The sequence below is a fragment of the Dacryopinax primogenitus genome (assembly GCF_000292625.1).
Source record: "Dacryopinax primogenitus strain DJM-731 SS1 chromosome Unknown DACRYscaffold_25, whole genome shotgun sequence".
NCBI lineage: Eukaryota > Fungi > Basidiomycota > Dacrymycetes > Dacrymycetales > Dacrymycetaceae > Dacryopinax > Dacryopinax primogenitus.
This window is the reverse complement of record NW_024467222.1, coordinates 149,805-171,840: the sequence shown is the minus strand read 5'-3', so window position 1 is coordinate 171,840 and position 22,036 is coordinate 149,805. Positions and strand designations below refer to the sequence as shown.

General features: G+C 55.2%; 6 protein-coding genes across 6 annotated transcripts; 2 read left to right on the top strand and 4 right to left on the bottom strand.

The window, feature by feature from the left end:
* Positions 1 to 152: 152 nt before the first annotated feature.
* DACRYDRAFT_112248 (uncharacterized protein) lies at positions 153 to 476 on the top strand (the record flags this gene model as incomplete). The annotated part of the gene is made up of 1 exon (XM_040769381.1): positions 153 to 476. One exon carries the CDS (start codon positions 153 to 155, stop codon positions 474 to 476), a length of 324 nt encoding a protein of 107 aa, XP_040623806.1.
* Positions 477 to 794: 318 nt separating this feature from the next.
* On the bottom strand, positions 795 to 2,030 carry DACRYDRAFT_59937 (uncharacterized protein; the record flags this gene model as incomplete). Its single annotated transcript, XM_040775595.1, has 3 exons — positions 795 to 924; positions 976 to 1,262; positions 1,314 to 2,030. Coding segments are annotated over 3 exons (1,134 nt in total), but the record flags the coding sequence as incomplete, so codon positions are not given.
* Positions 2,031 to 6,723: 4,693 nt separating this feature from the next.
* Positions 6,724 to 8,534, top strand: DACRYDRAFT_85320 (kinase-like protein). The gene is made up of 4 exons (XM_040776729.1): positions 6,724 to 7,238; positions 7,304 to 7,689; positions 7,747 to 8,297; positions 8,352 to 8,534. Exons 2-4 carry the CDS (start codon positions 7,324 to 7,326, stop codon positions 8,443 to 8,445), a joined length of 1,011 nt encoding a protein of 336 aa, XP_040623804.1. The 5' UTR covers positions 6,724 to 7,238; positions 7,304 to 7,323; the 3' UTR covers positions 8,446 to 8,534.
* Positions 8,535 to 9,663: 1,129 nt separating this feature from the next.
* Positions 9,664 to 12,069, bottom strand: DACRYDRAFT_112245 (acetyl-CoA synthetase-like protein; the record flags this gene model as incomplete). Its single annotated transcript, XM_040769380.1, has 12 exons — positions 9,664 to 9,724; positions 9,772 to 10,060; positions 10,107 to 10,162; positions 10,210 to 10,325; positions 10,377 to 10,451; positions 10,504 to 10,564; positions 10,616 to 10,698; positions 10,756 to 10,809; positions 10,867 to 10,991; positions 11,047 to 11,548; positions 11,604 to 11,761; positions 11,817 to 12,069. 12 exons carry the CDS (start codon positions 12,067 to 12,069, stop codon positions 9,664 to 9,666), a joined length of 1,833 nt encoding a protein of 610 aa, XP_040623803.1.
* Positions 12,003 to 16,878, bottom strand: DACRYDRAFT_119726 (acetyl-CoA synthetase-like protein). Its single transcript, XM_040770850.1, has 17 exons — positions 16,569 to 16,878; positions 16,370 to 16,518; positions 15,815 to 16,316; positions 15,641 to 15,765; positions 15,543 to 15,596; positions 15,405 to 15,487; positions 15,295 to 15,355; positions 15,171 to 15,245; positions 14,999 to 15,111; positions 14,895 to 14,950; positions 14,563 to 14,848; positions 14,343 to 14,516; positions 13,749 to 14,289; positions 13,224 to 13,700; positions 12,549 to 13,173; positions 12,222 to 12,493; positions 12,003 to 12,164 (listed from the first exon to the last, which is right to left on the bottom strand). The coding sequence occupies exons 1-15, from the start codon at positions 16,762 to 16,764 to the stop codon at positions 12,757 to 12,759; spliced, it is 3,309 nt and encodes a 1,102-aa protein (XP_040623802.1). The 5' UTR covers positions 16,765 to 16,878; the 3' UTR covers positions 12,003 to 12,164; positions 12,222 to 12,493; positions 12,549 to 12,756.
* A 610-nt stretch (positions 16,879 to 17,488) lies between these two features.
* On the bottom strand, positions 17,489 to 20,981 carry DACRYDRAFT_119725 (uncharacterized protein; the record flags this gene model as incomplete). The annotated part of the gene is made up of 4 exons (XM_040770849.1): positions 20,700 to 20,981; positions 18,398 to 20,632; positions 17,928 to 18,340; positions 17,489 to 17,881 (listed from the first exon to the last, which is right to left on the bottom strand). Exons 1-4 carry the CDS (start codon positions 20,893 to 20,895, stop codon positions 17,489 to 17,491), a joined length of 3,237 nt encoding a protein of 1,078 aa, XP_040623801.1. The 5' UTR covers positions 20,896 to 20,981.
* Between the last annotated feature and the right edge of the window lie 1,055 nt (positions 20,982 to 22,036).

Sequence of the window (22,036 nt, the reverse complement as noted above, 5' to 3'; positions counted from 1 at the left end):
GCCTGTCTTATGACCCTGACTGAACAAATGCTGACTCGTTTGGGAAGATCGTGGACGGCCTGCACAACGTTGACGCCGATTCCGAGACGAGTTATCGTTACCTGCATCTTGTGCACCCTCACCCCACGAAATGGGACTACATCGCGAGCCATATGTCGAAAATCCTCAAGGTCCCTGTTGTACCTTTTGGAGAATGGTACAGCATGCTGGAGAAGGCAGCGACTACGGGCGGTCCACAGGCTGCGGAGAGTAATCCGGCCATCAAGTTGATGGATTTCTTCGGTCGGGGATACAAGGCTCTGGAAGAGAACACGAAGCAGGGCAAGTACAAGCCGAAGGAGGCGATGGGCATGCCAGACCTGCAAACGAACAAGGCCGTGGAAGTGAGCGAAACGCTGAGAGGATCGAAGGTGTTGGGCCAAGAGGACGTCCAGCTTTGGTTGGGCTACTGGGAGAAACATGGCATGTTCGCATGACCGACGTTTTCCAAAAGCATTTTGTAGATGTGTACGAGTATTTGAATATCATTGATCGAACACTGTTGGAATGGACCTAGACTGTTATCTGCCTGTTGTGACTTGTCTATCCCAAGAATTGAGATAATAACTTCAGCAATAAAGAGCTCAATGGCATTGCGCTTCTATCGTACAGTGATTCACAAGCTATTGTATGGAGCATATATGTTATGTATGAAAGCTCAAAAGGTGAGGAGAATGGAGGGAAACCCCAGAAGTGAGATTGTTCGATACACAGCAAAAAAGCAAAAACAGTGTTAAGAACCAAAGGATGGGAGGTTATCTTGACTGTGCCGAGGCCCTCGCAGCAACGGCTTGTTTGGAAAGCTCCTCTTGACGCTGCCAGAGCATCTCCGCCCACAGGGGATGAGTCGGAACACGTCCGATACGGGATTTCAGCACTTCCATCCTAAAGATGCCATCAGCATGCTGCCCGATGTTCCGAGGGTATCTTTCTCACCATTTGGCTTTCTCCTCGTCGGTATCAGCAAAGAAGCCGATCTCATCCCCACCCTCGAAGATTAGCCGGAAACTCCTCTGGACTCCGGTATAAGAATACAGGTCATCGTCTGAGTTCATGCTGCGGGTAATGGTCGTCTTGCCGGTAGTAACTTTGAGCGCGGGATCCTGATCATCTTCGAGAGCGATCGCTTTGCCGACATCAATCGTGGCGGTGATCTTCTTGGTTACGTCATTTGAGGCAATCATCTCAGCCCCAATCACTCTGAAACGGCGCCGGCGCCAGGTCTAGATGGGATATATCAGACGGAGAGCGCACGGTGATGTGCATGAACTTACCGAGCAATCACCACCATTCTGGGTCAGGATGCCTTCATGATACAAAGCCTTGTGCCACGCCACGTGCCTGAGCCCGCGCTGACATTCTTCCAAGCTCTGTGGAAGGGCGTCCTGTTCGATACCTGGCAGTGGTGGCAACCTAAACACCTGAAGGACAATATCGCCCACAGTGCGTGCTGAGGGCACAGCAACAGAAGAGCCAGTCACTGTGTCAGGCACAGAGGAAGACGAGCGTGCAAGGAGCGGATACGACGTCTCGAATATTCTCGTGTCGGAGCGCCTGGCGATATCTTTGAAAGATATGCTCGCTTGTGCAAGCGTTCCGTCAGGACCTATATGCTTGGCAAGATAGTCAACCTGCGGTTGTGGTAACTCTGACTGTGCCCGAGGGATAGGCACAGGAGGAGGGGGAGAGGTCTTCGGGGTCTGTTTTGACTTCTTCGGACTCCCAAACAGGGCCCGGAAACCAGAGCGCTGAGTAGGCGTCGCGGACTTTGTCGTGACGACCGATTCGCGGGAAGGGAGTGAGACAGGGGGAGGGGGAGGAGGACGCAGTTGAGCAAGGATATGTTCGTCCTTCCGAACTCGGATCGTCAATGTGAATTCAAGCTTGGGATGTTCGATGAGCTCAAACTCTTGCTCGATGACCGTGTCGCGCTCTAGGATCGCCTCGGGTGTGGTAACAGCATGAATACCGTTGTTGAGCGTGACGGTGAAATAGGCAGGGATCTTCGGAAGGGGAACATTCAGGCCTTTGATGCTGAGGACTGCATCTACGGTGAGCGAATACCCATCAGTCGGATGCTGTTGCTCAACATACCCCGTACGAACACCTTGCCAAGAGCCTTTCCGCCTTTATCCGATCTCCTCAGCTCCCTAATCTCTCTGGCATACTCGTTCTACAATCCATGAGCCACCATCCTAACCCCCAGAGTGCGCACTTACCATATCCGAACTCCGCCGAATGACCTTCCACGCCTTACCCTTATCGACATCCCCCGCTCCCTGGACATGGCCAACCTTCTCCATATCCGCCGGGCTAGAGACCTTCACCTCCAGCTCCCTAACCTGATACGACCGCTAACCCCCCCCCCCAAACAAATGAGCCTCATCCACCAACCAAGCAAGGAGCAGACTTACAGGGTTCTCCATATACTTCCTCACTTCCCTTTCGACACTGACTGCAAATGGGTCGCTAGTGATCACCGGCGTGGGGAGTAAACCACTACCGCCAGGCTTGTCCACCTTCGCTTCCTGGGAGATGTCCACATCTCCCATAGACAAACTGCGTCTCCTCCCCGGGCGCTTCTTCGGCACCTCCAATCTCTTGCCTTTGACCGGGGTCGGGGCAGGACTCCCCTCATCCTCCTGCTCGTGCTCGTCAGAGTCGAACCCCCCACGCTCCCTCTCCCGTTTCTCTCTACGCATAGCCAGGATCTGTTTCTGCCGCTGCTCGATACTGTTCGTCCGTTCCACTTCCTCGGCATCTTCCCTAACCTGGTTCTGGCCCTGGCTCTGGCTCTGGGACTGGCTCTTGGTAGGACTCGTAAGATGCACGCCAAAAGACGGCACAGGCACCCGCTTGCTCTTCCCCGGACTAGGGCTACCGGACATCCCCCGTGCAGGACTGCCCTTGCTCCCACTCCCACTCCCATTCCCGTTCCCATTCCCATTTCTGGGGGACGCTCTCTGCCTAAACCCATCCACGAGCCTCTCCAGCCCACTCCTAATCCCCACCAGCCCCTCCTCCCTATTCGCACCAGGCGCACCAGTCGTACCAGTCGTACCAGGCGTCCCCGTACCCGTACCCGTAGGCCCAGTCCCAGGGGTGCACGGAAGTGCTTTCTCCACCCTCACTGACATGCCATCCCACGGATGTACAACCTCTACTTCTTTCGCAAACGGAGCTGCGTGTTCCACCGGTATGGGAGAGTCGGACCCGAGGGGGAACATCTCCGGTACCGGCGTGCCCTGCGTGCTCGTGCTAAGGGTAGGGGTGGGGTTGGTGAGCGGAGGGCTGTCCTCGACCTCTGGCGTCGCTGAGTTGGAGCTATTCTGGCCGGGAGATGTTGGCGTCGCGTTCCGCCGGGGGAGAAAACGTTCCCTGAGCCGGGCACGCACTTCTTCCTTTGTGATCCTAGGCGCTGTATGGGTAGGGGTGGGCGGGTCCTGACCCTCCTGGCTTGAGGGAGGGCCGATAGCGGGAGAGTTGAACCCGAAGGGGGAGATGAGCGCCAAGTCCGGAAGGACAGGCGTGAGCCCCATCCCCATCCCATCTTCCTCCTCCGCAGGCTGCAGCTGCTGTGGATATCCCTGCTGCTGGGACTCTAGCAAATGCTGCCGATGCCGCTGCGAATGCCGCGTCCTCCCCAAAGGCACTCCATCTTCCGTATCCTCCTGTTCCCACGCCGTGGACCGATTCGGGGGAGTATTAGGTGTTGCCAAACGCGTAGGAGTGCCGAACCCAGTACTAGTGCTGTTCCGCTGTTGATGTTGACGGGGAGGGGTGCTGGGCACTAGTACTGAAGAGCCCCGTGCGGGTGGTTGGGGCGAGCCCGGAGTTGAGGAAACGGTTGTCATCCCACTTAAGGCGCTGAGGTCGGCAGGACATATATGGGAAACAGAGTGGATGAACGAGTGTTCCCTGAGCATGTGGGAGGGCAGCTCGCTGTCCCCTTCCCCTTCCCCTTCCCCGTCTCCGTACACTTCTGTGTCCGTTTCCCCGTCTTCGGGCGGGTGAAGTAGGGCAGTCTCGTACCCCTCAGGATGGATCTCCACCGTCCCCCCAGAAACGTGCGAGCAGAAACTCGTATCCCCCTCCCCCCCCTCCTCCGCATCCCCATCCTCTCTAGTAGCAGAACATACAAACTTTCGCATCTCCTCCTCCGAAGCCGAGGGGATCAGTAAGCTCGCATCCCGAAGTATGGACTCCACGTCCCGTTCTATACGTGAGATCCGGGAGAGGGACGTTTCCCGTCCAAGCTTGGACCTGTTCCTGGCAAAAGGGTTCGGGGAGGACGCTGGTGCTGGCGCTGGTGCTTCGGTAGGCAGGCGTGTGTCGGGAGGGGTGGGTTGGTGCGTGTCGGGTGAGTGGGAAGGGAAGGGAGATGCCACGAGTTGGGAAACGAGCCCTTGCAGGCCGTCTTGTTCCTGCTCTTCGTTTTCCAGGTCAACGTTGATGACCCTGAGTCCGCCGGCCCACTCTCCCTCTCCTTCCCCTTCCCTTTCCCCCCCCTCTCCGGGGTGGACAAGCTCCCCCACCTCCTCGCTCGTCCCTTCCGCTTCCCCAAACTCCGGCTCAGGCTCACTCGCACTCCCCTCCATCCACTCCCCTTCCACGTCCTCTCCACTCTCGTCCCTCTCAAACTCTACAACATCGCACCTCTCGTCAAACGTCACCTTCTTCCTTCTCCTCCTGCGACGGCTCGCATTAGAGCTAATCCGTCTCTGGCCTGGTTGGCCTGGGCCCTGTCCTTGTCCTTGGGACTGGGGTTGGGAGTGCGCGTGTGCATGCGAGGGAGAGTAGTTCGTCCGCGGGCCGTGTAGCCTGTAGCTTGTCAGCGCCGGCCGGCGCGGGGATGCATTAAGCGACGGATGATGTTTCGCCGGTGCAGGTTCGGGCGGAGGGAGTGGGAGGACCTGAGAGTCCGGAGTAGGGAGAGGAGGGGGCTCTCTCTGTTCCTGATGTTGGGGTTCTTTGGGGGGGAGAGGGGGGAGGTCGAGACTTTCCGGACTGGGGAGTTGGGTCTCTTTTCCCATCCCTTGTTCTCTTTCCATCTCCAGTTCTTGTTGCATATCCCTCTCCCTCTGCTGGTGCAACTCTTGCTCCTCCTCCAGCTCCGCACGTTCGTCCAGATGATACTCCTCGCCGAACCGCCTCTCGACGGGTAAGAACGGACTGCGAGTGACGTACTGCGCCTGACCGAGCTCTTGGAGTCCTCTCGACCTACGCGGTTTCTTCCCATTCCCATTCACGTTCCCGTTCGGATTCCCATTCGCAAACTGATGAAAAGGCACCCGTGGGGACGGGTCTTCATTCTCCATCTCCTCCACTCCTGGCATGCCGAACACGGGTGACAGCCCCGCGCCCGAGATCCCCAACCCTGAAGCGGAGGTCTTCCTCCCAGCAGGATCGAGCAGCACGTACCCGTAGGCGCTCTGCGGTCTAGGCTTGTACTTTGCGCCTTTTGGGGCTTGTTCAGGTGACTTGAAAGGTGAGTTCGAGACGAGGGAATGGGAGCGGAGATGTGAAAAGGATGCGGATGTGCGGCGGGAGGAGGTGCGTTCGACGGTGTTGTGGGAGGTGGGAGGCGAGGGCGTTTGAGAGTCGGTGGACGTTGGTGAAGGAGGCTTGGTGGGTGATGGTGAACGTTTTTGTATTCTGAGAGGTGACCAGCCTGTGTGGGATGAATGAAGTATTTGAGCTTTGGTTGGTGATTCCATTGTCGATATTCAAGTGGATGTTGTTCGATGAAGTTGTTGAAGTAGTTATTGAAGTAATTGTTAAAGTGAATGAAGTGTTAATGAACACTCATATAAGATGTTGATGAAAGTAAGAAGCAAAGGAGTAACAAGTGTTGACTTGACCCATTCGCCGTTCATAACACCACCAGAAGACATCAGAAGTTCGGATACAATTTCACATGACACAGCCACGAACGCGTCACCAAAACACGAAAGGGTAACAGTCACGTGAGTCACGTGAACAAATCTCATGAATGGCCTGTGCTGAGTATGGCCTTGTGAGCGTGGACTGATACACACGCTAAGGCCTACAAAGGATGGACTACAAAGGCGATCGATGGATGCTGGCTACTCCCAGTCGCTGAGTGCTCGCTGCTTCATCACTTACATCTACTTCACATCGATTAGCTATCTTGGGCGCTAGACTCCTGACTATCAAGTCGCAACTACTATCTAATCTCCCTGAGTCCTCTCTGATCTGCGCAATATTCCGCCCGATGTCCACCACCTACGCAGACCAATGGACCGTCTCCCACCTCCCAACCCCGCCTAGCGACCAGTCAACACCCCAACACCTCAGTTGGTCCCCCGTATTCCTCCCTCCAGGATACGCGACCTTTGACCATCTCTCGGGTTTCGAAGCGCTCGACGATGCTAGCTTCGACGTCTCTGGCGTGGAAGGGCTGGGGATGTCCGACGGTCTCGACAATACCCAAGTGTTCGAGGGGTTCACCTATCTCCCCCATCCTCCGAACAGCTCACACTTCCCTGTCAACCCCCCCGCTCATGAACCCTCTCAGCCCAGAGAGTCCGGCCGCCGGCCAGGCATCTCCCTCCCGCTCCCCACACCTCCCTCCCTCCGCCTCGCTCCTCCCGAACGCCTCCCCTCCTTCCCAGCGCGCTACCACACTCTCCACCTTCCCCCCGCACAACGGCCCTTCTCCCTGCAGCGCTCTCTCTTCCTCCACCCATCACTGCGCAATATCTGGGTTTCCGGGCCCACTCTCTCCCCCCACCCCCCACCAGAGGAGGAAGAGGGAGAAACAGACCTCTACCTCCCCTCTCTTAAGCTCCGCCAGCTGCTCGAGGTGTTCCCCACTCTCGGCCCGGTGCTTATCACTGATCTGAGGAGGGTAGAGGCTTGGTACCTCTTAGCAGAACGAAGGTGGTTGGGGGGGAGGTATTGGCCCAATCCGGAGAGGGAGATCTGGAGGGAGGTCAAGTCCAGTCAGGGAGCTAGTGGGGAGCATCAGCTTCCTACTTTGGGTCTCCAATCTAGCTCAGGATTAGGGTTGGGGTTGGATTTGGGATTGACGTCGGGCTCGGGGTCGGACGCAGGAGGGAGCAAGCCTGAAAGTGCAGATGCGGCATACGACCCCCGCCCAACGCACAGATTCACAGCTTCGCAATTCGATTTCCTGCGCACGCTCGGTACAGGCCCATTTTCCCGTGTCATACTCGGTACGCCCTCACAGCTTAGCTTGCGCTTGACCACTCTCACCCATTCCTGTTCTCGTCTTCTGCAGCGCGCGACCGGCAACCGCATATGGGTTTACGCAGACTCTACGCAATCAAAGTCATCTCCAAATCCCTTCTCTCCGATCCGCAACATATCCGGCAAACCAACACCGAGCGGGCCCTGCACCTCTCCGCCTCGCACATCAATGCCTCGTCGTACGACGCATCCTTCGAAGGCCGCTCGCCTTTCATCGTCTTCCTCCACGGCACGTGGCAGGACTCCGCCCACCTGTATCTGGTGATGGACTATATCCAGGGCGGAGACCTATATACTGCGTTGAGAGCGAAAGCCCGGTTCCCGGTAAGCGTAGCGCGGTTCTATGCTGCGGAAATCGTGCTCGCACTAGGCTTTCTCCACAGGATGGACATCATCTTCCGGGACCTCAAGCCCGAGGTACCCATCCTTCCCTTTCCCTTCCTGCTGTGCATCGCTCACCCGCGCCCGCACTAGAACATCCTCATCACCCCCTCAGGACACGTCAAGCTCACCGATTTCGGGTTCGCAAAGTACGTTGCAGACGCGACGTTCACCCTCTGCGGTACCTGTGTCTACCTAGCACCAGAACTGATCAAGCTGGAACCATATACAAAGTCCGTCGACTGGTACACTCTCGGGATCATAGTGTATGAGATGCTTGTCGGCCACCCGCCTTTCGAGCAGGGGAACATTCTTGCGCTGTATCAGCTTATCGACGCGCACCGGGTGACCTTCCCTAGAGAGTATATGGGAGACCAAGAGATCGATTTCCTGCGGCGGACGATGACGCCCGACATTTCCAGCAGATATGGGCACAACGTCCCCGCTCTCGATCCGTGTACTGGCCAGCCTATACTAGGCATGTCTAGCTTGGTGGGGGACGACTCCCTTCCCGATGGGACGGAGGAAGTGATGCGAGACCCGTTTTTTGAGGGCGTTTGTTGGCCGATATTGGAGGGGAGTGCGGGGGGGTACTTTGGCCCAAGGGGGGGAGTACGCGTGCCTTGGATCCCGGAAAGGGAGATGTACGCCGGCCGTTCCCGCCTTTTCCCGCCCTCATGCGCTAACACCGCACACAGGAACTTTCAAGAATACGACGAGATCGATTTTGGAAGGTATAACCAAGCTGCCTATCCTCTCGGACACCGGTCTGGCTTATTCCCGGATTTCTAGTTGGCTCTGGCTCTGAGGGGGTTTACAGGAGCAAGAGCCTGATGTTAAGGGCTCTGTCTACTGTAAGATGTGCTTACTGTACCGTTACCGCAAACAGAATGAATGAATTCCTCTGTGCACATTTGTTGCTCAGGTTTAAGGCACTGTCCATTGTTTGCAGAAGGGAGGAGTCATCAACAGATTCAAACATTTCCTAGTCACGAAACGGCATCGACGACATGCCACCCGGCTCCAGTAAGCCATCCAGCGCTCCCGCTCCGCATCCTGCTGTCTCAGCGGTATCATCTCTCTGTACATGTGTTCGACTCCGAGCAGCCGCCTTGCTCATTTCGAGATTGGGCATGCCAGCTCCTTCAGGCAGATAGATATCAAACCCGAAGCGTTTCGTTCACTTCTTCTTTGTGTAATGTAACGGCATGTCCCGACAGACGCCGGCTTGATCCCCCGGTTGCGTTCCACCTGTTTCGGGTCATCCGCGGCAGTTTCAAGCTTGGAGAGCCATGCGGACGGGAACCAACTTGCAGCCAATCCTTCGCGATCGGGGCGAGGAGAGGATCCCAAACTACTGGTGTCGGGTGGACAAGGTGCAGATACTCGCAATTCCCGTTTCCGAGAGGCAGCAAATGGTGAATACCATCAATGATCTGTCAACCATGCTGTGAGAAACGGATGTGGGATTGATCCGAAACGAAACATACCGACAGAGCGGCTTGTCTGTTGGCCAGCAGCATCATTTCTCCAGATACTTTTTCCGCACCGGCCGATGTGTCGGGAAGACTTGGCCGTACTGAGCGATCATCGCTGACATCAGATGAATGACCTTTGCGCAAACATCTTCCTCCTCAGTATTAGGCTGCTCCGCAATACCACCAAGTGTCTTGATCATGTATCCAGTGAGTCGCTTAACAGTAGGGTACCAGAAACCCAAGTTCTGAGGAACCGATACCTCCGTAATGTTGCAATCACCCTGGGGTCTTGGAGCCAGGCGAAGCACCTAAGCGATCGCAGCACGAATATAGGTTGCTTGCAAACTGTCACAGAGCTTAAATCTGTCCACATTACATCTGTACAGGACTACCTGTCGCTGCCCTGTTCGAACAAGTCACGGGACTCCTTGACAGGCGAATAGACCGGCGCCTTACTGCGCCTTACTCCATTCACCACGCGAACAATGAATCCCAGTGATGGCGCATCCCAGCCTTCAGGAGGGATTGCCCATTAAGCTTTCCTACCAAGCTGTTCGGCGGCAGCGTAAAGGGCGTCGATCTCGTCAGCAAGCCTATCAAAGTTTGAGAATGGCTACAGTCCCTTCAGCTACGGACTCACTGTTGGAGAGTAGAGTTCCTGTTAATGGACCCCTTCGGCGTCCTAGTAAATGAGCTTCCTTTGGGATCAATAACGAGGATAAGCTCCTTGAAAATCCTGGAGTGCTGGGGTGCGATTGTATTTGCCTTCTCAACATCGGGCCAAATCAGATTGCGGAACTCCGCAAGACTTTCATCATTGGTGATGCTGCAGATGTGCCCTGCTGGCTCGATGGCGACACCAACCTGAAATCGTCCACTACCAAACATCATAGAGGCTCTGATGTGAGGATTTCCATTCAAAATACTCTCTATATCTGGTGAAATCGGAACTCAAAACCAATGATCAAGACTTACCCATGGGGCTGGGGTTGGTCTTCTCTCTGTTGGACATAACTATCAGGTCATCCACACTGCAGATCAATCAGAACTATGACAAAAGGCATGACCTGAAACATACCGTCCCATGGTCTTCCACAGGTGACGTCTTGTGGGATGTTGTTCCAGCAAATCTTTCGTGTCGAATGCACTGACGTTTGTTTGGTTCGAGATAGCGATTGGATGATTATCCGTGTCCTGTATACAAGTCCTTAGAATTCCTGAGAATGTCCTTGTGCTTCGACATACTATGACAATTAGCCTGTAGAGGTTATCGCCTTCTGGAACAAACTCTGCCCGTAGGGAAGGGTGCAATTCGCTGTACTAGCAGCCAGTTGTGAGTATCGGCAAATACATTGCGATGAAATGAACGTACACTCCAGTCTTCAGGATGGTCAACGTCAAATTTCAAAGCGAAAATCTGAGCTACTTCGGTCCTGGTCTTCCGTTATCAGGGGTGTCAATCTGTCCTCAATAATGGACCTTACATGCCGTACACACTGATGACTTTCACACCCTCTCGTACGAGACGGTCACCAACATCTGCAGCAAGTGGACCACCGCCGTACATCTGACGTATGATGAATTCCAACCCACTTGAATCTCAGAGGCATAGAGAAGGCCGCACCAGGCTCTTGAGTGTGGTGAGATACTTTACTGATTCCTGGTGATGTGACCATTCCTGTGGTGTCTAAGTACATTTCCACCCACCACAGCTTCAGAGAGGAACAATACTCACAGCGCAATAGCTGGGTGCTGCCAAAAGATAGTCAGCTCTGCCACGTTGACTTCCTCTCAGAACTACTTCAGGAGAAGGAATAACATGTCCGCTTGATGGCTTGAACATGACGTTAGTCGTTCCATCTATGAGACACTTTAGTCCGATAGTACTATTGGGTGTAAATCAGCCGAGACATACACGTGGCGGGAAGCCCAACCATTACGAAGATCCCCATAGCATGGAAGACGGGAAGACCCAGAAGACAGCATCTTGTTGCAGTCACAGAATTTCCGTGGGACCTGAAAGCAAAGTTGAGAAATCGGTGAGTCATAGGTATCGCTTTATGGAATCCAGTGCTTCCAGAAGAGTGGAGAATCATAAGAACATTCTGGTTCGTCATATCCTTGTACTCTGGAAACGATTCGACTGAGGGAAGTTTCGGGGTATGAATAGCGTCGTGCTCCGCATCGTATGGCGGAATGGGGCTCATGCTGAGCCTTGGATACAGGTCTGCGTACCCGGGAAATTCCAAGAGCTGGAGCGTAGGAACATGAGCCAGAAGTGTCGCAGTAGTCTCTTCGAGAGACGTAGGTGCAGATCCAGGGGCAGCAATGGATCCAATTACATAGGCCGTGTTGGTCGTCTGGATCAAGTGCTCCAGGGCTGGGGCCGCGGAGTTCCGCGTGCTGAGGGGAAAGGCCTAATTCAGACAAATCAGTTATGAACGTTTCTTCCATTTGATGATGTCGACACACCACAAAGCCAGCCCGGAAAACTGAAAAAATGAGGGTAACATAGGTGAGAGTATCTGTATTTGCCAGTATTGCAATACGAACACCCTCTCTCCTCTGCTCATCTGATACCTTCACCAGCGTTCGGAGCTTCGCGGCCAGTCTGAAGGATGCACGGGCGACTAACGAGAAGAATCGGTCAATTCTTGGTCAGTGAGTTCAAATTGGGGTTCTCACCTTCAGCCCAAGTGACAGTCACGTTCTCGTCCGGATCGTCGTCCAAGCTAACAAGAACCGCATAAGGATAGTCCGGATTGTTTTCGAGATGAAAGTCGAGTAATTGAGGAAATGCGATAGAGCCATCGGATGGAGGAAGGACAAATGACGTCAAATTCGTCGAGCTTGCGGTGCAGGGTGACTGGAGGGTGTCGCACGCATCCATGACGTCGAACAGACGTGTTGGCACATTATGGTTACTCAGGAGAACCATGCTGGTGTGTACTAAAAGGTTATTATCTCCAACAGCTTTATATTCGTCGAGTACACTGCTGGTCGCTATTCGGACGGCGAGTAACTGCTGCTGTCCTGTCTCAGCAGATCCCATCAACTCTCATCGTCACGTAGTACAATATAGTCACTCACAGAATGGTCATGAATCTCACTTGCCTCGCAATCATTGTCAGGAGAGAAGTGGATAGGAGCAGCTCAAACTGAGACGACCGTGCAAGTCCACTACTGCCGCAATGCCAAGATACCAAACCTCCAGAGGCGATATTCGGCTACCTACCTTCCGCTCATAAGCATGATCCCCAGCCAGGCGAAGATCCCAGGTTCTCAATAATTCAGTGCGATGTTCTTGCCCGCTGCATGGAGTAGATTTTCCCGACAGCTTGTGGAAGATCGAAATCATGAACCTAACAAGATGATTAGTTAACGGAAACGACCAACTTCGGAAGAATCGGGCTCTACAAGAAGTTTACCACGTTTGGGTTCCACGTTATCCACTTACGGTACTTGTTCAAGAAGGCTTATATACAACCAACGTGATTCACATAGTCCAGTTTTGGGATCGAGGGCCGCGGTTTCTTTAAAATCACAGAGAGCAGGGATAACAAACAACCTACTATTGGTAGCCGATCCACGAGTCCATCAGAGCAGGACAAAGCAACAACTGAAATCAAATAAGAAATCCCCGAGCCCTCCAATAGCGACACCATCTTTCCACGTCTTCCTTTCCCAGGGGCTCCAGTCCATCCAGGATGACGCTGCTTGCTCGGGCCTTGACACACTCCAGATCCGGGATGTTCATGGCTTCCCTCTTCGTCCCGCTCTGTTGGGCCCGAGCCGCTCCAGTGGCAACCAGTCGATAAAAGTCGAGCAGTTTGATAGCGGGGTTGTGTTTGACCTGCGTACTGTCCTCCGCAGCTGCTGCCAGTTGGCTGAACCATTCTGCGAAGGGAACGAGCCGAGCACATAACTTGTCGGCAATTGGCTTCATAATATGATCCCACTCGATAGGGTTAGGGTGGCCAAGATGCAGACACTGGCATTCGGCCTTCTGCCCGAAGGTCGAGCTATGCAAGACGTCCAAAATCTGAATCACAGGGGTAAAGGGAACGTCTTGGTTGCATTCGGGTGACGTACCGACTGCGCAGCCTTATCGATAGGTACCCAGCTGACGTGCCCCGGAAGGGCAGGAAGGACACCAAGTCTTTCCGCGGTCTTGACGATCAGAGGAAACCAGCCCGCCGTATCCCAAGCGCCATTCTGTACCGAGCCGGAAAGTTGTCCTAGTCGGAGGATCGTCCCTCTGAGACCACGTCGCTCCACAGCAGCAGTAACGATCTGCTCCGCAACCCATTTGCTTTCCGAGTAGCCGTTGGCGATCGCTAGCGTAGGATCCGACATAATCATTTCCGGTACAGGCCGTAATTGTGGCCAACGTATTACCGATGTAACGGATGATGTAAATATGATGTGTGCGGGGGTAGGTTGCTTGACACTAAGCGCCAGATCTATCAGCCATCGCAGGAACAGCATGCTCGGTTCAAAGGCTGATAAGGGGGAATTGAAGTCCATATGCCACGCGTTGTGGATGATAGTATATAATGAGGCAGAAATCTGGCGCATATCAGTAGTGCGACTGCCCTCGGGTGCAGAACCACATACCTCATCGTACAAATCCTCAGCTAGCGGGAAATTCCCATGATCAACATCCATATCAACAAACCGCAGCTTTTCAGATCGCAAGAGCGCAAGGTCAACCCCTTTGTCCACAAACGAGGCACGCTGTCGCAAGCGGATGTCCCTGTCCAGTCTGCGGTCAAGACGGTTCACAGCATACACTCGCTCAACACGTTTGTCAAGCAACAGATCTTGCAGTAAGTAGGTTCCCAGTGACCCGGTCGAGCCCGTTAGGAGGACGACTTCCCCAGAAGAAGAGTCTGCTGGTGCGTGTACGGGAAAATCCCGGGTATGGCGTTCGACCATCGCATCCATGGCTTTCACACGAACTGCGGTCTCGTCCTCCAGGGGAGGGTCGTCACCATGTGCAACTATGTTCATAAGGTAGTCGACAAGGAGGTCGACAGTTGGGTAGTTGTATACCAGGTTCTGGGGTATACGTTCCAATGCGGCAGGATCGTTCCGGAACGCCGGCGTTCCGCGCAAAGCCTGCACGAGAGCAGCGCGAATGTGTATCGCTTGCAGGCTACCGGCCATAAGTCAGTCGATCAACACATCCAACCAGGGATATACACCCACCTATCACACCCCTGATCGAAGAGGTCGCGCGAGTCATCAAGTGAATCTCGTCCGCCTTTAGCGACACCGCGAACGAAGGAACGCAATCCTCCCCTGTCCCAAGTGGAAGGGAGCTCCCATTCCGCAGAGGCCGAGTTGACCATTTCATATATCCCATTTATCTCCTGCATGAACCTGCCGAAAGTCAGATTCAATCGCGAACGAATGAGTCGTGGCGCACTGCTGTTGCGCCAGTTTTCGTGAGACAGTACCTTTCGACGTCGTCGGGAGCCGTTTCTTCTTTGGGTCGATAACCAAGATCAATCGCTGGAAAATCCTTGAATGTTTAGGTGAGACGGCGTTCGCACGTTCGATATCTGGCCAAACTAAATCCCGGAATGCTGAATAGTCCTTTTCGTCGAGTAGCTTGATACTCTCTATGGGCTGGATAGCGATCCCGACCTGGGCCCGTCCTTGGCCGAACATGAAGCTGTGTTTGACATGAGGGTTGGCAACGATGATATCCTCTTCCCCGGCTCAGCTTGAATGCGTAGCAGAGATGGGGGCACATACCCATCGGCCCGGGGTTCGTCTTCTCCCCATTGGACAAGACGATCTCGTCATCTGCCCTAGTCAGTATCAGGAAGAGCATTGATCAAAGTGGGATCCTATCATACCGCCCAACAATCCTCCATAAGCCTTTCCGGGTAGGATGTTCCTCCAGCAAGTCACTCGTGTCGAATGCGTTTCCAGGTCGATTAGAGACGGCAATCGGATGGCTGTCACTGTCCTGGAAACGATCGATCCTGTTGCTCAGATACAATGGCCGTGAGCAATGGATGGACATACATGAATGATTAGACGAAACAACCCATTCTCTTCTGGGACAAGTTCAGCCTGCAAAGTCGAGTATAGCTGTCCGTACTAGGCGGCGCGTCAGCAACCCTACGAGAAGATGAGAAGGAAAGCTTACATTCCAATCCCGCGGCTGGTATTCCCGCATGCCTAACTTGAAGATCAGCCCCGCCTCTGTTCTAAGCACCTCGTGAGTACCAGTGGCCGGACCAGGGGAAGGGGACGAACGAGCCATATTCGATCGACAGCCTCACTCCTTCTTTTACCAATCGATCGCCTACCACCTGCGGCAGTGGGCCGCCGCCGTATAGCTGTCACAGTGTTACCGTAGTTAGAGGTAGCAAAGCATCGGAGGGAGGGACGCACCACGCCTTTCATCGTCGCTAGATACTTGATTGAATCAGGATCACGAGCCCAGTCCTACCTTGATCAACAATTGAGAACAGGAATTGTCAAGTGCTTACGATACACGAGCTCGGCACGGCAAGGAGGTAATCCGCTTTCCCCCGTTTGCAGGCCTCGATGATATTTTCCGATGTTGGCATGATCCGCGGAGTAGAGGGCTTGAACATGACCGATACGCTGCCGGCTAGACTCGTCAATCATCTGTGCTGGAACGTTGGGGGGGGGGGGCTTACAAGCAGCCGCAGCGCCAAGCATCAGACATACGCCCATTCCGTGAAACGCCGGCAAACCCATGACGCCCCACCTCGAGCCAGGCATGTCGAACCCGCCCGTGGCCGCATCCCTGCATTCCCCAATCCAGTGCCGGTGACTGAACGGGATCGGTTTGGGGAGGTTAGTACTGCCAGACGAGTGGAGAAAGAAGGCCGGGTCTTGGAGGGTAGCTGGGCGGGGATGGGAGTGGAGAGGCTCGATGAGAGGGGTTAGGAGTGCGTCGGCTTTCGGATCGTACGGCAGAACGGGGTGCATGCGGAGTCGGGGATAGAGGTCAGCACAGGAGGGCACGTCTATCAGCTGGAGCGAAGGGGACAAGTCAAGCAGGGAGCTGGTGACGTCTTTCAAGGTGCTAGGTCTTGCTCCGCATACATCCCGAGATCCAAACAAGTAGCGACAAGATGTCTGCAGAATAGGATGTTCAAGAGCAGGCAGCGAGTTCCCAGTGCTCATGGGAAAGGCCTGCCAATCAATCTTTCAACAAAACCGGACGACGAGACCTAAACGGAGCGTACCACAAAGCCAGCTCGGACGATCGCGAGTACCATAGTGCAATAGGTGATGCTGTCCGTCTCTGCTAGTATGCCGATTACGACTCTGTCTTCCCCAACCGGTTTGACCAGTTCTAGGAGGTTGGCAGCAAGACGGAACGCCGCACGAGCCACTATGCACTCCGTTAGATTGGTCTCTTAGCTACAGTCTGGGGTTGCGCACCTTCACTCCAGGAGACGACAACTTCCTCTTTGTCGTCCTCTTTCACTCCGACCAGGACGGCGAAAGGATGGTCGGGATTATGCTCCAGGTGGTAGTCGACCCATCCAGGAAAGAGGAGTGTATCGTCCAGAGGAGGTTGGACGAACGCGTTGTCAACACCGGCGGTAGGCTTAGGGGAATCTTGAGACACAGGCATCCTATATGCGGGCTTTCAGGTAGTGGTTGTGCGGTCGAGGGAGAGATAGTTGGACGATGTCGCCAATCCTGTTAGAAGGATAGCATAGTCGAGAAGGCTGTAGCAATGCGCTCTGATTCTATCAGTCCGCATAAGGAAGCTCAATATAAGGCACACCTTCTCGCGAAGCTGCAGACAGCCTAGCCGGCTGTCACATGCTTCCAGTCTGGGAAGGCCGGAGGCGTGCCAGCGACGTTGAAAGGGGCGCAGCTCGGCGGAGTGGGGCAATTGACACTTCGAGCGTGCAAATACATACACGTACGGGGAGGGGGAAGAGTCAAACTGGATGCGTATTGGATCCAACACGGTCCACTATATATGCATCTCCCAACATGCGTTTGACTCAGCGGGAATCACGTGCATTCATTCTATGACGTCACAACGGTTCATTCCTCAACTCACACAACTACTACTATCATTTCCGCATGTCTTTCTCTCATGGCCAATGGTTGCTGCATATCATATCCCGCCTATCGACACTTTCACTGCTGATCGTCGATCCTCACTGAGCGTTATTGACTGCCCTCCTGTTCTCGATAACCCGCGTGCCTTTCCCGCATACATATATGCATACAAAGCACAGCACTCACTCAGCTGCAGTCGCCTTACTATATGTTGCAAGTTTCAGATTGCAGGGTGTTCATTATCCATATCAACACATCCTACCCATCCCCTCACCCTACCCCTAGCCAAAAGCAGCAGCAGCAGCAGTAGTAGTACGAGCCCCTCCCCCCGCCACCTGCTCATAACTCGGCGGTCTCTCACCCTCCACATCCTCCCTCCCCTCAACAAGTCTCTCAAACAACCTATTCCTCTCCGCCAGACTCTCCACCAAGCTAATCCCTCCTGCTCCAGATCCAGATCCGGACCCAGTAGGCGGGGAGTCCGCCCCTGCGGCCGCGTGCAGTGTTCCGGGAACGTGGGATTGCATTAGCCGCAGAACACTTTCGGGGACTTGGAGAGGCGTCGTTGATCCTGTTGTACGCTGTGGGCAGGCGCAGGAGGCCGAGGACGCAGGTACGGGCTGCAGGAGAGCATTGTACGTCGGCAACGAAGTATACTCCGGTGAACAACGGCACTTCCCCCAGTTAGCACACTCCACGCTCCCAAAACGCATTACTCACGTCAAAAAGGTTTATCGGCGTGTCAACCATTATATCCCATTTCTTGCTTCCCGCAGCATCCGTCCTCTCCACACGTATAACGATCTTAAGTGTATGCGCGACTTTCACCGCTGCCCCGCCCCGGTTGAGCTTGACAGTTCTATGGATGCCCATCTTACACGTGGGCAACTTGAACACTTCGTGTACCTGCCAGGGCCCGCCGAGCTGGAGCAGCGCACCCGCGTACTCGGAGATATCCTGCCCTGGAGGACAGAGGGAGAGGAGTTGCTGGATAGGCCCTGCGGCGGGGAGAAGGCTTGCCAGAGGGAAGAGAGGCACGTTCTTCCCTGCGGACTTGACGGATAGGAGGTCCCATTTCCGCGGGGCGTCGTACCTCGTCAACCGCTGTCCTCGGGAAAAGTAGTCGACCTTCTCTGCGAGACAAACATGAGCAAATATGACCCGAGACTGGACAGGGAGGAAGAACGCACGCTCAAGAGCGACAGACAGCCGGAATATCCGGATCTTATCCAGCGGCATCAGGGTCAAGTCGAACGCCAGCTCCCCGCCAACAAGGTTCGTCTTGTTATCCAAACCGATCACATATCTCAGGCTCTCCTCCCACTGCCGCTCGATATTCACCGTCTCCGGTTCCTCGTCGGGCGGGACGTCGATCACCTCCACTTCCTTCTCGCTCTGCAGCTTTGGAGAGAAAGTGCCAGAGCGGTGCACGACCCCGACGAGGTAGTACTTCACTGTCCCGAACTCGGTGTGCACTGTCGTAGGCGCAGGCGGAGGGAGGGGGAAGACAACGGGGTAGGTATACGTCCCCTTCCTGAACTCGCGCCACGTGTCCGCAGGAACGGGCTTCTCCCTGCTCCCAGGTCGCTCCCTCTCCCTCCCGCGCCGTTCTTCTTCCTCGTGCCCAGAGTGGGGGGTATACGCCCCCGCCCCTCCCCGCCCATAATAGTGCACCCCACCGGCGTGCGGGTGCCCCACATCGCTCCCCCTCCTCTCTCTGCTCGTCTCCCGTCCCCGAGGACCGGGCTCCACAAACCCCTCCTCCGCGCTCGGGCGTACGGGAGGTCGCTGCTGGTCCGTACTCCCTCTCCTGGAACTCGTCGGCGGCCTGCTAGGACCCGGCGAGCCCGATCCCGATCCAGAGTGGGCATGTCCCACCCCTGGAGGCAGGTGATACCCCTCCCCCGAAAGGCCGTTCGGAGCTTGCACCGCCGGATGCACGGGCTCACGCGGGCGAGAAGGCGTACGAAACATATTCTTCACTCCTTCTACGACGCCTCTCACTCTGCTCCTGCTCCTGCTCCTCTCTTCCTCTCGTTCGGGATCAGAGCCCCTCACGCTGGGCGCTGGAGAGCTTGCGTGTTCCCCCGCCGCAGGACCCGGAAGGGCCGAGCTCACAGTAGCAAGATTCTGCGCACTCGGGGTCGGCGAGGGGAAATGCACACTATGGTGCGGACTCGGACTCGGGACAGGGCTCGTATGCGGCGGGGTATATGTCGTACCGCTCGGCCCAGCACTAGGGGAAACGAGGGCGGAGGAAGGTGGGGAATCTGTAAACACTGGCGCAGGGCGAGGCTCGTCCCTCGAGTTCCTGCGAATGAGGTTCTGTAGCGCTCCCTGAGAGACTCGGCGAGCGAATGTGACTCTGTGCTTTGGCGTTCCTGGGGTTCCTGCAAGTGGAGGGGGAGCAGTGACTGTGCTCGTGCTCGCGTGCCGGGAGGGACGGGGGTGCATGGCTTCCATCTCGTACTCGTCGTCGCTGCTCTCTGCTCCTGCGCTCGCGTCCCCATGCCCGGAGACGTCGGACGCGCTGGGACCTTCGTGTACTGGGGTAGGGACGCCGGTGAGGTTCGTACTAGGCGACAAGGGGCCGCGGATCGAAGGAGCAGAATGCTGCGAGGGGAGGGAGGCGCTGCTTGATCTTGGTGAGCCTAGCGGAGGGCGCAGGGCTTCGAGGAGAGGTTCTGAAGCTGGTTCGGGCGCAGGAGGGAGCGTGTTGTTCGTCGTGGTGGTGGACAAGGCTGTTCTAGCAAGACCCAGCGAGCTGCCGAGGGACAATTCAGCTGCGCTCCCGATAGTCGAAGAGGGACTCGAGTCCTGCCGGCCGAGGATACCCCTGATAGGGGAGAGGGACGTTCCAGCTCTGACGGCGCTACCCGACCCTCCTCTGCTCCCACTCCCACTCCCACTTCCGCTCCCGTTGAGTTCTCCCCTGCTCCCCGTCCTGCCACGGGAACGCGACCCGCTCCTGCTCTCCCCAGAACTGGCGATCGGGCTCAACCCCTCCCCTCCCTCCCTGTCGGCACTCGCATTCCTCGCATAGGGCGGCGGGCCAGCAGGGTACGGATGGTCCACTGCAGGCTCGTGTTCCGCCCCGAGCATGCTCGCGTACCCCCTCCCGATCCCTCGGGCAGTACTCATCGCCCTCTGCTGCGGACCCCGCTCTTCCCTCACCGTTGCCTCCGCGTGCCCATTCCCATTCCCATTCCCATTAGCATGCGCATGATGTTCCCTCGCCTCGTCCGAATGGTCAGAATATGAGTCCCGCATCTCGTCCAGATGCAGCCCAGGGCCGACAGACAACGCCCTCCGCGCAGGGAGCACGGTCGTCTCTTCCCCCGACAGGGCAGAGGCGTCGAAGAATACGATACGCTGTGATCGGATGATGTGATCTTCTACGATCTCCATACGGCGTACACCTATGCCTGTATGACGTCAGACGGTTCGTTTTATCCTTATCGCAACACATCTCCTGTGCTGGAAAGGACGTACCTTCGGGCCAGATGACGCTCGTCCGGGTTTCTAATCGCACTTCGATACTCTTTATCCTGCTCGCTCTGCGTAGGTTGAGCGACAAGAGCCCGCGTACCATCGCTGGCTGTGTGGCGAGTGCATTGGGTCCTGCTGTACCGCGGAGGAAGATGACGGGCTCTGTGAGACGAAGTGAGAGGGATGACTTGGAGGTCATTGGTGATTTGTTGATATTAGGGAAGTGGGTGCATGCAGGAGATGTTTATCCAGATAAGAGGTTGTCGTTAGTCAAGCACAAGTAAGGATGAACACTCTAGAGGTATCAAGTGAAGGACAATAAGATGGTGATCGTGGTGCAAAGGCAGCCGTTGAACCCCTAGGCACACCCTTGTCCGGTGTAGAAGGGGACTGTGTGAAAGGGAAAGTGCTGAAAGGCTGATTGATGTGAGCCCTGATCGGCGCTTAGCACATGCCCATGTGTACAGTGGGCGCTCCGCTAAGCTCGATTTGGCAATCCGCTCCGACGATCCGGGGACCCCGGAGGCTCAAATACCGTGTTCTTGGGAATCAAAGTTCCCGGATATTCTCCCGTCCTCTGGTGGTATCGTCTGATCGTGCCTCTCCTTGCTGAGAAAGTTAAATTTAGCCTCTTGAGTCCTTTAGACACGGCAATACAACGGACAGAGGAGCGTCACGTGCGAAATACAGGAAGGTTCTGTCTATTTTCGCGCTGCTTTAGGGGTCCTTCACGTGTGCAAGTGTGATGAAAGAGAAAGGCTAGCCTCGGATCGCACGATCGACCCTCGTACGACCCAACCGTGCGCATTCAACAAAAACTTACCTGAAAATTAATAATACTGAAATAGTCTTATTCATTGCAATTAATTGCTGCCTTGTACAAAGTGCTCATGCATCCTTGTTGCCGGCAACTAAATTTGATGATCCGAGACGATGCTCCGGGGATCCGCCGGCCGGAACTTGGATATCCTCGGTTTAGACCTGGAGCCGGAGGACGAAGTCTTCTTTGGTGGAGAGTTCTAGAACGGCCGGAAGCTGTAGGGAATGGGCGCTTAGATTCGACTGCTTTGGGATACTTGATGTTAGCGTACGACCGGTCATGGGTTGTTAATTGTTAATCGTACGGCTTGTTTGAATGTATCCAGATGGTAGATGGACGGTTGCCCGAAAACGCCAGAGCTTAGTGAGCGAAGGCCGGACGGTATACCACTCGGGCACGCATCGACGCCCCTTCCTCCTCCCAAATCTCCCAAATCAGATAACCCCAAGACTTCCCCTCCAAACTAATTAAAGGCCCCTTCATCTTTATCTCGTAGCCACAAACCACGGCGACCATGGGT